General features: G+C 35.9%; 1 protein-coding gene across 14 annotated transcripts in view; it reads right to left on the bottom strand.

Moving 5' to 3' along the window:
* The window catches only part of nrxn2b (neurexin 2b), a 634,852-nt gene that overhangs the window by 313,206 nt on the left and 305,345 nt on the right, over positions 1 to 16,301 (bottom strand). For 7 of the 14 annotated variants that reach the window (XM_046843343.1, XM_046843331.1, XM_046843340.1 and 4 more), the window contains one exon: positions 9,459 to 9,503. The exons of 3 other annotated variants lie outside the window; for them this stretch is intronic. In XM_046843343.1, coding sequence (XP_046699299.1) covers positions 9,459 to 9,503 — 45 coding nt within the window. The remainder of the gene's footprint in view (positions 1 to 9,458; positions 9,504 to 16,301) is intronic. 4 more of the 14 variants (XM_046843341.1, XM_046843338.1, XM_046843342.1 and 1 more) reach the window with 1 other exon arrangement.

Below are 16,301 nucleotides of genomic sequence, written 5' to 3'. Positions count from 1 at the left end.
AAACCCACTTGTTATTGCAACATTGTGGTGTTAACTAGCGCTGAGTGGGCAACATATTTGGGGCTACTTATACTGTCCTTCCTTATAAATTAGTGATTTGTAAAACTACAGTATATTTATTAGTATATGAAAAAACTGACATTAAGAAGAATTTTGAGTCACTCGTACTTGTTTACTGTCTTTAACCATAATCATCAACATATACAGTAGCGCCTTATGAGAACCAAGAAACCCCTCCACCAGTGAAACATTTATATACTGTTTGACATATTATGAAATTTTGACCGATTTATTTTGCAATGCAGAAATCATGTGTTTGCACACTGAATAAATATGTAGTATATACTCAGATAAACAGACTGGGTTTTTTGTATGAATTAGTATTAGATACCCCATGTGACAAAACAGTAAGGGATACACCAGAAAAGACTGGGATGCTCAGAGTAGACTCCAGCAGAGATTCAAGGCTCAGTTTGGGTTTCAGGTTCTTGCATCATATTTCTCACATCTGGCTGAAAAGTAGATGTCATGGCTGTATTTTAAATGCATGCGAAAAACAAACTTTTGCTGTGGTGCAATTTTGATCAAATACCTAGAGAACTGCATGTTTGACTATCTCAAAAGTTAAATAATATAATAGATCCAATGCATGGTTATAACTAGAGGTGTAATGGTACACAAAATGCATGGTTCTGTATGTAGGTTAGAGGAAAAAAAAGCAAAACATAAAATTGCTTTTTTGTTTGTTTTACGCAATTTATTATTATTAAAATTTGAAGAGTTTACATTTTGAAAACAATTTTAAATAAAATGCCTGCATGGTTAAATAAAATATAAAATAATATTTTATTATATTTTATACAAATAAAATAAAAAAAAACAAATTAATGCAATACACTATTATATTGATTAAATTGCTTAATTATTTTCAGTTAAATTGACACAAATTAAATTAAATAAATTTAATAAATGGAAAAAAAAATAGTTAAATTGTTTACATTTGTTAGACCGCATTCGCGTAATACAGATGTGTAAGTGTGTGTCTTTTACATTTAATATAACATTTTCTAAATAAAAGCTTTCCTGGACTGTTCTACTTATTTCAGCACACTTTAACAAATGTCTTTATTACATTAATCCTATATTCATTCACTCCCTCGATATGTGAAATTGTCAGGATTTTCTCTTTTAAGTGTAATAACTTTAGTTTAACTATAACTATAATAAGTTTATTAACTATAATAAAAATGTGCTTAAAGTGAGAGGCGGAGACTTAACAAAATTGTGTTCTGCCATTTAATACGTTTCTGGGGGATTGCATAAAAAGGATTGCATTCTGTACACATGTAGACCGAACCAAAAGCCCTGTACTGAAAAATTTTGGTACAAATATGTGTACTGTTACACCCCTAGTTCTAACCATCTTAAACTGTTTTTTTTTTTTGTTTGTTTGTTTTTTTGGCTGTATAAGGAAAGACTTACAGTATATGCTGATACTATATTCGATAATATCTCCGAATTTGCATTATGGAGGTCAACATTTTTTCAAGGAATTTCTTGCTTATATTACACATGATTAATGTTAATAACAGCAGATTTTTGTGGCCTTCATGATACCTAAAAGGCATTTATAATACCATCATGTTATAATTATTATAAATATGATTTCCTTACCAACTTAATTTCAAGGCTTTAAAACCAGTCATAAGGTTGGCATATGGCTTCATTAACAAGTATGTGTATTAGAAATGTTGTGAAAGCCCAACATTTGGCATTAGCAGCTTATATAGTCTTTATTTAGCCATAAGAACACTAGTAAAGTGTTGGCAGAAATAAGTGCAGTAGATTTAACTACTGTTAGATTAAACTCCTCTGTTCCTCAAATAAATGACTTCACCTTTTAATGATAATTATGTCATGTGTAATAAAGTGCTTATGTAAGCTTCATTTAGCCATATGAACAGCACCTTTATAATATGTTACCATGCAAAAAGTAATTTTATTATATTACTGGCTATAATGTGAATGCACTTCTACTGTTCTGGATAATGTGTGCCAGTGACAATCCCATTTTTTAATGTTCATAAAAGAAAAGAAAAACCTGTCAGGCTAAAATTGGCCACAAGCCTATCCTGGCACATGCACTATATTGCCAAAAGTATTCGCTTGTCTGCCTTCACATGCAAATGAACTTGATTAACATCTGATTATTAATCAGTAGGGTTTAATATAATGTTGGCCCTTTGCAGCTATAACAGCTTCAACTCTTCTGAGAAGGCTTTCCACAATGTTTAGGAGTGTGTTAATGAAAGTTATTTCTTTCAGAAACACATTTTTGTGTGATCAGACACTGATGTTGGATGCGACGACCTGCTTTGCATTGCACTTGGTGATGTAAGGCTTGGATGCAGCTGCTTGAGCCATGAAAACCCATTCCATAAAGCTCTCTACACACTGTTCTTCAGCTAATCTGAAGGCCACATGGAGGTCTTTAGCTATTGACTCTGCTGAAAGTTGGTGACCTCTGTGCACTATGTGTCTCAGCATCTGCTGACCCGCTCTGTGATTTTACGTGGAGGAACACTTCGTGGCTGAGTTGCTGCCATTCCCAATCGCTTCCACTTTGTCATACCACTAACAGTTGACTGTGGAATATTTAGTGGCGAGGAAATATCGCGTCTGGACTCATTGCACAGGCGGCATCCTGTCACGGTACCACGCTGGAATTCACTGAGCTCCTGAAAGTGACCCATTCTTTCACAAATGTTTGTAGAAGCGGTCTGCATGATTTTATACACCTGTAACAATATAAGTGACTGGAACACCTTAATTCAATGATATGGATGGGTAAGTGAATACGTTTGGCAATGTAGTGTATACACGTGTTTGTGTTTGTGTGAAAACTGATCTCCTGTCAGTTCTGAGATAATTATTTTATACTGATGCATTGGTCTCAGCAAGTTTGCAGAACACTCTTTATATATATATATATATACCATATATATATCAGTAATCAGTTGTCGGGGAAGACCAAAATGAGGCAAATGGCAAAACATAAAATTTTAGCAAACCAGTCGTGTTATAGCAGATTCCGTTATGTTAGACAAAAAAAAAATAGAAAGCATTTGGTTACAGTCCACTGATTCAAATACAAAACGTATTTGTTTTATCAAACTTAAGAAATGCTACCCCCTCCCCAACCCACACACACACAAAGCGATTTATAAATCTCTAATGTTTCGCTTTTGATCATGCAAATGGAGAAGATTAGCATTTTAAAAATGACCACCTGCCTACACTCTAGAGTGAAAAATAAAATACAGTGCTTCACTCCTATGGCAAACTTTTTGGTGGAATACTTGTGTCTTTCTTCATGACTTTAGATTTATTTTTACAGGAATTAAATTAAAGCAAATGTGATTATTAACATTACATAAAGCTTGCTAAAATAAAAATATGGCATGCACGTATAAAATAACTAAAAACATACTCATACAACACTTTTGCGTGTATGATGGTAAGCAAATCCATTGACCAGCATGAATTGAGTAGTCTACTATCTACTATACAAATGTACAGGTGCATCTCAATAAATTAGAATATCATTAAAAAGTTGATTTATTTTAGTAATTCAATACAAAAAGTGAAACTTGTATATTATATAGATTCATCACACACACAGACTGATATATTTCAAGTGTTTGTTTATTTTAATTTTGATGATTTTGGCTTCCAGCTAATGAAAACCCAAAATTTCTGAAAATTAGAATGTTGTGAAAAAGTTCAATATTGGAGACTCGTGGTGTCACACTGTAATCAGCTCATTAAATCCAAACACCTGCAAAGGTTTCCTGAGCCTTTAAATGGTGCCTCAGTCTGGTTCAAGCTTCACAATCATGGGGAAAACTGCTGAATTGACAGTTGTTCAGAAGACGATCATTGACACCCTGCACATGGAGGGTAAGACACAAAAGGTCATCGCTAAATAAGCTGCTGTTTACAGAGTGCTGTATCCAAGCAAATTAATGGAAAGTTTAATGGAAAAGGGAAAAAAAACGGTAGAAAAAGAAGGAAACGAAGCCCATTCAAGAATTTGCGGGAGATTCACAAAGAGTGGACCGCAGCTGGAGTCAGTGCTTTAAGAGCCACCACGCACAGATGTATCCATGGACTTCAACTGACACATTTCTTGTGTCAAGCGACTCCTGAACCAGAGAAAATGACAGAGGTGTCTTACCTGGGCAAAAGACAAAAAAGGACTGGACTGTTGCTCAGTGGGCCAAAGTCATCTTTTTAGATGAAAGTAAAGAAAATTTTGCATTTCATTTGGAAATCAAGGATTCAGAGTCTGGAAGAAGAGAGAAAAGGCACAGAGTTGCTTGAGGTTTACTGTAAAGTTTGCACAGCCAGTGGTGGTTTGGGGAGTCATGTCATCTTCTGGTGTTGGTCCACTGTGTTTTATCAAGTCCAAGATCAACACAGCCATCTATCAGGAAGTTTTAGAGCACTTTATGCTTCTCTATGCTGATTAGCTTAATGGAGATGCTGATTTCATTTTCCAGCAGGATTTGGCACCTGCCCACACTGCCAAAAGCTGGTTAAATGACCATGGTGTTAGTGTGCTTCACTGGCCATAGAGAATCTTGTCAATAGGAAAATGAGAAACAAGAGACCAAAAAATGCAGATGAGATAAAGGCCACTGTCAAAGAAACCTGGGCTTCCACCTCAGCAGTGCCACAGACTGATCACCTCCATGCCACGCCGGATTTAGGAAGTAATTAAAGCAAAAGGAGCCCCAACCAAGTATTGAGAGTACATATACAGTAAATGAACATAGTTTCCAGAAAATCACTAATCACTAAAATTTTTTTTGATTGGTCTTATGAAGTATTCACATTTTTTGAGATTGTGAATTCAAAAGGCAAAGCCAAATTTCACCTTACACTGTACCTGTTTCTTCTTGAATCTCTCAAATCTACAAAGCAATTGTCACTCATGACTCATAATACATAAATTGTTTGGTTCACTTTCTGCAGTTTGGGTAATACATGGTTCACTTGAATGTTTACTCACTTAAAAGATCTTAAGGCTGTGTAGTTTTTTCTTTTTGGTCCTCACCCAAATGTTCTCACCTACCTGAAGTATTGTACCAGAACATACCAGTGTCTGATTCAAACCGACAAGATACTGAATACATGATGGCACCTTTAGTAAAGTTCAAACAAGCCTCATCACTCGAAGACTTGAGGAAAAAATAATTCCCAAACCATGTCCACAGTCTTCTTATCTCTCTCCAGCCAGGTTTAAGAGCTATAAAGCTCACCGAAGTCAGTCATAGTGTAACTTGCCTCGGGTGCCTTTTTCATTTGTATGCTAGAGATTCTGGCCACCCACGCATTTCCATGAAGTGACATTTGCTTTAAGAGCGTGAACCAAAGATATCTTCCAGCAATTGAAGAATATCTTGCTAATTTAGATTTCAGTTTATATACACATGCATGCGCACACACACACACACACACACACACACACACACACACACACAAAGGTAGGAGTGTGTCAACTGTTCATGGTAAAGATTAATCCTAGAAATTGTTTTACAATTATCCAGACAGCATCTTCAATGATATGTGCAGTTTAGGAGGGTCATGTGATTCCTGGTTTAGCTTTGAATTTGTCTACCCTTGTATCATAAATTAGAGATAATGTACTATATAAAATGGTACTGTCCCCATATGTTCATTAAATCCTAAACCATATAATACCAGATGTCCATATCTCTCTGGCAGTCGAGAAATACTTGTAAAAATGTAACTAAAATGCCACTGTAACACTAACCAAACCAAATCTTTTCGAATGCCTTAAAAAAAAAAAAAAAATCAGAAATACATCCTTACAATGCATCCATTCTACTTACCTTCGACCACTGTTAAGTTGGATACAAAAAAAGGTCACAGACTTTCAAGAAATAAACATACATAAAGGCATTAATGTATGTGACCTACATTTGTAAGAATCAGTGAACATGTGTACACACCATGTACATCATACATTGTTGTAAATCAAAATACTTTGGCATAAATTGGCATACATTGGTATACACTGGTGTGCATTGAAGTATATTGATGTACAATGTGTTACAATGACAAATTACAATACCACTGCGCATATCAATGTACATTAGCATGTCCTGGCACATATTATTTCAGCATACTTCAATGCACATCGGCTTACATCAGTGTGCAGTAGAGAACATTAGTGTACACTGGTGTACATTGGTAAACATGTATGCTATACATCCATGTACACTGAAGAACACTCCTGTTTATCTGTATACACCATTGTATGCTGATGCACACTTATGTAGACCAGTGTACAACAGTGTTCACTACTGCACATTGATTTAATGGTGAACACTGATGTACACTGGTGTACGTCACTATATATCAATGTACACTAGAGAACACTCGTGTCCATCTGTATGCATCAGCGTACATTGGCATGCATCAGTGTATATTGGTGTACCTTGGCATACATTGGTGTAAATTGGCAAACATTGGTGTTAACTCGCATACATTAGTTGGCAGGGCCATATTAAACCATGAATCTTTGCACAGGTGGCTGGCAGCTTGATGACGACCCGTAGTTTTTGCCTCAGACTTAACAAAGACAGATGGCACTCCAGAGCTCAGTTCAGTTTAAATCCAATATCATTCTAAAGTAAAAACCGAACAGACTGAACTAGCCAAGCAAATCCCTAAAAATGTATATATAACTAGGGGTTTTAGACAGAGAAGAAGATAAGCAAGAAATGGGCCAAGGGGGGCTATAAATGAGAAATATGTATAAGTGTTGAGGTATTGGGTTGAGGGATGAGGGAAATCGGTTAGTACTTTAGTAAGTAAGGGAGAGTCAGACACAAAAATGGTTGTTAGTACAGTTATAACAAAGATCTGGTTCAAACAATTGTATTAGTAACAGTTTTAGGTTTAGTAAATTTAGTAAAAAAAATTGAGGAAACACAACTGGAGTAGTCAATTCGAGAAATCCTCTACGATTTGATTTGAAAATCAGATCAGGTTTTCAGAAACCTCAAGTTGTTTTTTTTGGGGTTTTTTTTGTTGGTTTTTATTTTAGGTTAATAACAAAACAATGCAATCCATCCAAAAAAAAAGCTAGTATGATGAAGAAAAAGCCATGCAATTCAGAGGGTCTTCAGCAAACAAAACCAACAAATGCCTCACACCAAAGAACAGGACAACCAAAACCACTCAATAGCAAATGGGAGAAGGGTGTCAAAATAAAACTACAAAACACACCACTGCACCAGGAAAGAACAGAAAGCTCCACAGGTGTTTAGTAGGTTATGGGGATTAAGCATAAGGCAAGGTGAGAGAAATAACCCAAATGAACCCAAAGAACTCGAATCCAAACACTCGTGCAAGCCGAAACATCCTCGGCTTGGGCAACACAAACACCCTCCCGGGATAGAGATGGGTAAGGGTAATATAAAAATTCAGTGAAATCATGCTACACAAAACACAATAAAAATGCAAAAAAATAAAAAATAAAAAGTATAAAATATAAAAGTGAATGCCAGGTTTATTTTAAAGAAAAAAAACAGAAGAAAGAGAAATACTTTTATTATTACAGTGAGTGTTCTAAATGTTATTAAAACTATTTGGGAAATAAAAATCTCTTTAAGCACATACTTGCATACAAATGTATTTTTTTTCTCCTAAAGAATAGAGCACAGATGTATTCCTTTTTTTTTTTTTTTAACCAACATTCCCACTGATTAAACCTCATGCTGTGTGCAAATGAGAGCACTCGACTGTAAAGGAAAAGTTCTTTCTCCCTAACTTCTTTTTTTTTCTGCTTTTTTCTCTTTTCTTCAGCAAGATCAGATGTTATTTGTTTCAGTGGTTCATGTCCAATAATGAGAAAAAAAGAAAGTTGCAATCATGTAGATATACTGTATATGCTTCATGTATATACATGCACATTATGTATATACATGTACATACACATATAACGGAGGTTATGTAACTGATTGTCCAAACAATTTTAAGGAAATTTGATTGCATGCAGGGATAATAAGACCAGGCTAAATTGGCAAGGTCATGTCATGAATCTGATGTCAGGCAGTAAAAAAAAAAGAAGCAACATTTAGAGATTCTAAATATTACTTTGTATATTAGATGTTGATTTTACAGGATATTTCCTGTTAAATTATTCTAGCTATTTGCTAATGAAAGCTTTATTCTGAATGCAGATTTTAGCTATACTATATACTATATACTATACTGTATAAATAAATAATCTTCTGTTATTATTATCACATAGCATTTTGCATAGCTAGAATTATTTGGCCATTATAGTGAACTATAATTTAAGCATAGTACATTGAATGTATAGTCTTTATAGTATTTTATAGTATGCTGTTCAATCTTGTATACTTTCATGTATATAACTTTCTTTCGGCTTCTCCCATTAGGGGTCGCCACAGCGGATCATCCGTATTCATGATCCACATGTTCGATTTGGCACTTTTTTTTACGCCGGATGCCCTTCCTAACGCAACCCTCCCTATTTATACGGGCTTGGGACCGGCACTAAGGCTTGTGCAACCCTAATGGCTGGGGTTGGTTCCCTGACCGGGGATTGAACCCGGGCCACAGCGGTGAGAGCGCCGCATCATGACCATTAGACCACCAGGGAACCTTGTATACTTTCATGTATAAAAAAAAAACACAAAACACTGTCATAGTGTCAATAAATTCAAGCTTCTACCCTATTTTCCAGGTATAGTCAGTGTTAAACTAAGGAGAATCCCAACATAGAAATACTGGAAGCAGCAAACATTGGGCATGATGAAACAAGTCTGAATTGACAAAAACAATGGCATTAATTGCTGTTTTATTGCTGTGTTATGAAAACTGAGAGAGCAGGACAGACTAAGAAATTAAAGCTCTGTTGCCATTCTAGCTTTGGGTACAGGACTAAATTCTGTGTCAGCAAAATTTAAATAAAATAATAATGCTTTACATACTATTGCACTAAATATTGTGTTCATGTAAGTCTTACTGCCAGCCATTAGAGTTATTATACATGATCTTTTTGTTGCAATGCAAATTTAATTGTAATATTTGTTAATTGGTAATTATTTGTTATTAAAAAAAGGAGCAAAATATGAGAAAAGAACTCATGAAAAAAATGCATGTATTTAGACCTTGCAAAAAATAAAATTCAAATAAAATTTTGGTAAAAAGCAGAACACAGCTATTAAAATAAAGGTGAGAAAAAAAATATTAAATGTAAACATTTAACCTTTTGTTTTTTGCGACTACCTTGAAACCAATGGGAGTTTGTGTAGTCAGTAAAAGCAAACAGAATAGAAAGAGGAAACGGAAATCCAGGGCAAACCAAAGTAGAAGACAATTAGAATGATATCTACCATATAATGCAGTTTGTTTACCATAGCGTGTCCAATGCCTGAGTGCTTTAGGAGAAAACAGGGGAGGGGAAAGAAAAAAAAAATATATAGCAATGACAAACCGTGAATTCAATAAAGGTCATATTTTCGCCTCTTTAGTGGAGACGTATTTCTGAAGGTAAATGCTTTTAAAAGTAGATCATTGAAGGCCAACTAGTTAAATATGTTAAATATATATATATTTATATTTTTTATTTAAAATATTTTTTTTTTAACAAACAAAAAATTATCCAAATTAATAAATGATTTTATATTTAAATATATAATGTCTTCATTGATTGGTTTGTCAATTAAAAAAATGACAATTTCATAAAGAGGTTAGTATGTAAGTACGCAAGTTAAGTAGAGAAAACAACAGATGGTCCGACATTCCGTGAATGAGACAATGTTAGTCATTTCAAATGGACACGAAAGGTAAGAAAAAACACAAAAAAGTACAAATCAAACTGGAAGAACTTGAAGCTGTTAGTAAGAAGACACAAGAGTTAGCATAAAACAACCTCAAGAAAGAAAGAGAAATAGATATAGGAAGAGGAAGGGAAGATTTTAAAAAGGGGCAGGGCTTGTTTGAGGGACAAAGAAATACATTCTAAGTGGCTAGTCCTGGAAAGTGAAGACCTAATCCTTAATTTCCTCGACATAACTTGATTGGGTGCATTGAGAGCCATCAGAAGCAAAAGACAATCATTTCTGGAAGCTTGTCATAATTAATACTTAGTAGCACATATAGAAACGATAGTGTGCAAGACAGAAGTGAGACAGCAGATAGTTAGAAGAGATGTCATGGATGCCATGAGCCTTCCTGGATCTGGAAAAAGCATAATTATGTTTAATATTGCATCGTATGTGGATTATGTCAAAAACATCTTAAAGACTTATACCTTTAGATAAATATAGGGTTTAAACACTGGCATTCTTTTATTATTTGGATGATTTAAAATAGGTAATTAAAGACATTGTTCAATAGCCTGAATCCTGCACATACATTAAAATGTACATCTTGTGGCTTCATTAAAACAAATACCAGTGTCACGATTGATAGATATGTTTTCCTCTCAGCCACCGCACATCACAGGACCACGAGAAATGTCTTGTTGTGCACCTGATTCGTGTAAACCCTTCGTCGTTTCATGTTTGGTTTTGCACTCGGTCAGGTTTATGTTCTTTGTTCTTATGTTAGTCCTTGTTCCTTGTGTTTTGTAGCTGTGTGAGTGTATACACGCTTTATCAATTTTTTTGAAAAACTACAGTTTTCTGATACAGTGCTTATTTTTGATCCCTATTTTTTAAGGCAGTAGTCTGGACCCCTGAAACCTGTTACTGAAAAGACAGGAAACCAAGCTACGACGTAAAAAGAAACTAATAAGAAAATCAACTTATACAAACCCGTAGCCCTACTCTGAATCTGCATACTTTCACCTCATAAATATTAATATCACATTTATACTTCTCCCCAACTTTGAAAATCAAGCCCTCTGATACAAAGGCGAAACCTTTCCTCTCATGCCTTGAGCCTCGCCCATCATCCAGATTCAGCTGTAATCGCTACACGCAAGGGATACCAGTTACAGCACTCAATTAAAGCTCCGTCACCTCTGAACCCTAATGCATGTTTCATCACGTTTTAAAACACATTATAAATGTAAAAGAATGTTTAAGAAAAACGGTGGAATTTCAGGTCCGAGGTTGATGCATTCCGCTGTCGAGCGAAAGGAGCCGCATAGGACGAGAGAACAAATTAGTTTGCCGTCTAACAGCTGAGAGAACATCTTGAGCCCATGGGCCGTGTAGTGGAATTTAAACGCACTCTTTCCAGATACGAGCTAGCTAATAAACGCAGATTTGTGCGTACACACTTGTCAAGTCATAAGCTGCTTCCAGTGTTTGAGAACAGCTTTACTTTCTATCTGGCTTTGCACTATAGTAATGGCAGGCTAATATCTCATTGACTGAAAGAGCAGAGAGAAGGAGCTTGTTAAATCTGATTACAGAGCCATTTATCTTTATATACTCACCGATCGCTTCAATCAGTAGCAAACTGACTACTTGTAATGGATTAACAAAGTGGCATGACTGTTATGAGAGGTAGTAGTAATGTTAAAATGAAGGGAGAAATAGCATCTTTATTATACCTGGCTGACTTCAGGAGTAGCGTCTGTAAATAACAAGGCTTGCATCATATCAAAAGGGAAATTAAAAAGAATAAAACGAAAAGATAGAGACTACAAAGTGCAAGACAAGCACAAAACTAGAATCTTTCATTTGAATGGAAAGAAATGTACAAAGTCTAAAGCCAAGAACAGATAGTAGAATAGATAGCACACACAAGGCTAGTGTGTCCTGAAGCTAACTAGCCAAACTAGCATCAATAAAGCTATAACAGCAGGAATTCACAAAAGTAGAAAGCATGTATTGGGAACAAAGTAAAGTGCAGGTATAAAGCTAGATATTAGTGATGGCCGTATGTCTACAAAGTACTAGGCTAGATTAGATCAATGTTACAAACTAACAATCTACATGTAAAAGCTAAACAAAAGTTAGTGCACCCCTCACATTTCAGCAACCATTTTAGTATAATCTTCTCAAGGGACAATACTATAAAAATGGAACTTGGATATATTTTAGAGTATGTGCATCTTGTAGCAGTACAGATTTACTGTCCTCTGAAATAACTCAACATACAGCCATTATTGTCTAAAAGTGTGTACACCCTCAGTGATAAGAGCTGTACGTCACGTAATCATCCAAATTGTACATGTCCTATTTATGTTCTAGTTTTAACAGAACCATTCAAAATGTGTATATTTTGTATTAAAGCAGTTAATATTTGGTGCTTTGAGTACAATTCTCTCATACTGAACACTAGATGTTCAACATGGCACCTCATCGTAAAGATTTCGAGAATGGATTTGAGAATTAGAATTGTTGCTCTCCACAAATATGGCCGAGGCTGTCAGAAGATCGGTAACACCCTGAAACTGAGTTACAGTACAGTGATCAGGGTCATACAGAGGTTTTTCAAGACGGGTTCATTGAAGCACCATGTGTCTAACATTCAGCATCTTAGTTATGTCATTATGGAGGTGTGGAAGAGGATTCTGGTGAATTCATTGCCCAGGAGGATTAAGGCAGTGCTGGATAATGGTGCTCACACAAAATATTCACACTTTGAACACAGTTTTGACATGTTCACTTAGAATGTGCTCACTTTTGTTGGCAGGTATAGTAACTGTACTGTTGTAACCAGGAAATTGATTTGGCAAACCCAGATGACAGGAGCGATAATAACCGTGATGCAAATAATTGAAACCGCTCTCTCAGTAACTGCGTCCGATGAAGATGAAAAAAGTTCTAAGCACAATAACGTGAAGGTGGCGAGCAGCATGTGCTGTAATAGCGACTCAAATGCATCATCTCAGTCTCGATCTCATGCATATTCATTAAACACACGAATGAAAGAGTGGTGGTGCACCTGCAACTGTACCCAGATTGTGAATGTTGGGTACATGCCATAGACATTCATAACTTACACACTCAGTCTTACACACCCTTTTACACAACATATCCACTTGCGACATTTCGGTGATGACGACGAACATCTGCTTGCTGCATTTTTTATTTTTCCTTTCTTTAGTCTCTCTCTCTCTCTCTCTCTCTCTCTCTCCCTCTCTCTCTCTTTTACTTTTCCTCTTTTTCTGACCATCCCATTTCCCTTCCTCCATGCCGGATGTAAATTGCCTTCCAAATGCAGATTCTTTTTTTCCGTAATGACTCTCTTCCTCTCTCATCCCTCCTTCAGAATGTAGAAATTAGAGCCCTGAGCCTGTGCTTACAGCCCTTGTGTGACAAGAGAGAATGCAACAGCGGCCATCTGGAGCCACATGTAGTGCACACACAAAATGGAGGACAGGCTCTGAAATATCATGACCTTTAGACAGTCAGGTGTGCCCTAGACTGGGTTGATTATTAGCTTTAAGAAGAAGCAGAATTAAGTACAATCACTCTCCAAGTTGGTTTGGGTTTATTTGTAATGTCAAATGGAGGTTTCTATAAAAAATTTTTTTATCAAATTGAACAATTAGAAAGATAAAACTGTACAGTATCTTACAATAGGGAGTGCACCCTCATATTTCAGCAACAATTTTGGTATGACTTTTTAAGTGACAATACTATAGAAATTAAACTTGGATATATTTTAGAAGAGTCAATGTGCAGCTTTTACAGCAGTACAAATTCGGTGTCCTATAAAAATAACAACATACAGCCACGATTGTCAAAAAGTGAGTACACCCTAAGTGATAACAGCTGTACAAAATGATGTATTTATGCCACCAGCAGCACTGATTCAGCCCCAGACCATGATGCTACCACCACCATGCTTGACTGTAGGCAAGACAAAATTTTGTTGGTACTCCTCATAAACACATGCTGGACACCATCTGAGCCTAACAAGTTTATCAAGTTTGTCTCATCAGACAACAGGACATGGTAATAGTAATTTATGCTCTTGGACAGGTTGTCTTCAGCAAACTGTTTCTGAGCTTTCTTCTGAGCCAGCTTCAAATGAGGCTGACCTTCCGCTTCTGCAACCTCTAAAGCAATGCTAGACACAGACACTGATGTGTCTGTTTTATAAAGCAGCTTCTACATCTGACGCACAGCATAAGGACTCAACTTCTTTGATCTACCCTTGTGAATGGATCCTGTCTTGGAAAACCTCTGTATGACCCTGGCCATTGTACTGTAACTCAGTTCCAGGGTGTTACTGATCTTTTTATAGTTCTCAAATCCTCAGAGAGTTCTTTACCACGAAGTGCCATGTTTAACATCCAGTGGTCAGTATGAGAGAATTGTACTCAAAGCACCAAATATTAACTGCTTTAATACAAAATAGATACATTTTTATGGTCCTGTCAAGCAGACAAAAACATGAAGATGATGAATTGGACATGTGGCTTTGCACGATTACACGACGTACAGCTGTTATCACTGAGGGTGTACTCACGTTTGTTGGCAGTTATTTAGACAATAATGTATGTATGTTGAGTTATTTTCAGAGGACAGTAAACCTGTATTGTCCCTTCCGAAAATATACTAAAATGTTTGCTAAAATGTGAGGGATGTACTCACTTTTGTGAGATACTGTATATTCACATATAGATTTTTGTATTTATTTTTTCTGTTTATGGTGCCTGTTTTTGTGTGTTTAAAATTCTGTCCATACAAACAGCATTTCCAATAAACTCTACCCAAAAAGTGATTTGAAAACACTTCTATGCACACATCAACCCCAAGAAAATATGTAATAAACTGGTAAAAAAAGAAAGCGAAAATGTGAAAAAAACACCACACAGCCCAGTGTTCTAAAACAACAGCAGGAAGTAAACACACATGCACACAATGCATTTTCGTGGACTGATAAGGTGGAACTACACTTGAATGCAAAGCCTGGGTTTTATTTAAACCCGCTTTTGCGGATTTATTTTTTTATTTTTTATCTCCACAGTGTCGGATTCATAATACGGCATGCCTTATATTCCCCACACAATAATAAAGCTAAAGTAAAATGCAAAAATTCTTCAATACGCACACCATGAGGTAGCAACTTGTTTACCTAGCATGATTCAGAAAATCCTGGCACTGTCGTAACACCACCCAAAAAAATAATACGCATTTTCCATTGTAAATTATTCCACCTTTGATGGTGGCTGATTGCAGTTGCGGGTTTAGATAGCAGATAGATAAGCACAACAAACAAACACGCAAGCCACAAATGATAGAAATGGTCCTGATTATTAAATGTTCTGAAATTTTAGTCATACCGGAGCCAATCAAGAGCAATGCTCCGGAGAAAAATGATGACTAGTCCACAATTAAAGTAAGCGTTAAGATTGAACTGAACATGCACAAGAATCATGACAGAACTTACTTTATATGAAGTGGAAGAAATACAGTAGTGTTTAAACCAGTACAATATTTAAAGCACATCTAATTCTAATTCTAATTCTAATTCTGAGATCTGCAGCTATGAATGTTCACACTTTTCTATGTAAGCTTAGCGATGCTATATTAAACAGACACACTAATATGAAATGTGCTCTGCCTTTGTATCCTTTAATAATGTAATTTAATGCTGAGTAACACTTTATTTTACCTTGCTCATGCTTTGGCTGAAGACTGTTTGTAAGCTGTCTGTCATTTATAAAAATCAATTGATGAATAAAACCAACACAAATGAAGCACAAAGGGGCTTTCGTATTGGAAGAGAAGTCCTGAAACTGGAGACTCCTTCCAAAGCTTTTATATAAACAAACTACCATATAAACGATAATTAATTATTTGATCGTACAGTTTATTGAGCTCAACCTACCATACGAATCCCTGTCAACCAGCTGCTATTGTTAAATATTAACCAATCTCTTGACCAATCATATTCCAGAATTTAGCCACAATCTCATTAATGCAAATGTATTAAATGTTACACAGATAGCAACAACAAAGGGATAAACATCCGTTCTCTGTACATAATTTCAGATTAAACACGACACGGGAATTTGTTATTTACCCAAACATAAGCGCTTGACTTAATTATTCATGCCTGACATTATGATGAATGCTGAACTCGTGCCATTTATCGTACGAGAGGATTAAACAAAACGATACAGAAGCGTACATGCGAACCACGCACTCACACACTCGACCTCTCTCTTTTCCTTTCTCAGTCCGATCATAATGCGACTGTCGAGAGATGCATAACAAGACAAATAAAATCTTGACACCCTTAAGTTTCCTTCTCGAAAAATC

The sequence above is a fragment of the Silurus meridionalis genome, chromosome 28 (genome assembly GCF_014805685.1).
Source record: "Silurus meridionalis isolate SWU-2019-XX chromosome 28, ASM1480568v1, whole genome shotgun sequence".
In the NCBI taxonomy this organism is placed as follows: domain Eukaryota; kingdom Metazoa; phylum Chordata; class Actinopteri; order Siluriformes; family Siluridae; genus Silurus; species Silurus meridionalis.
The sequence above is the reverse complement of the archived record's forward strand: the minus strand, read 5'-3'. Positions and strand labels throughout refer to the sequence as shown.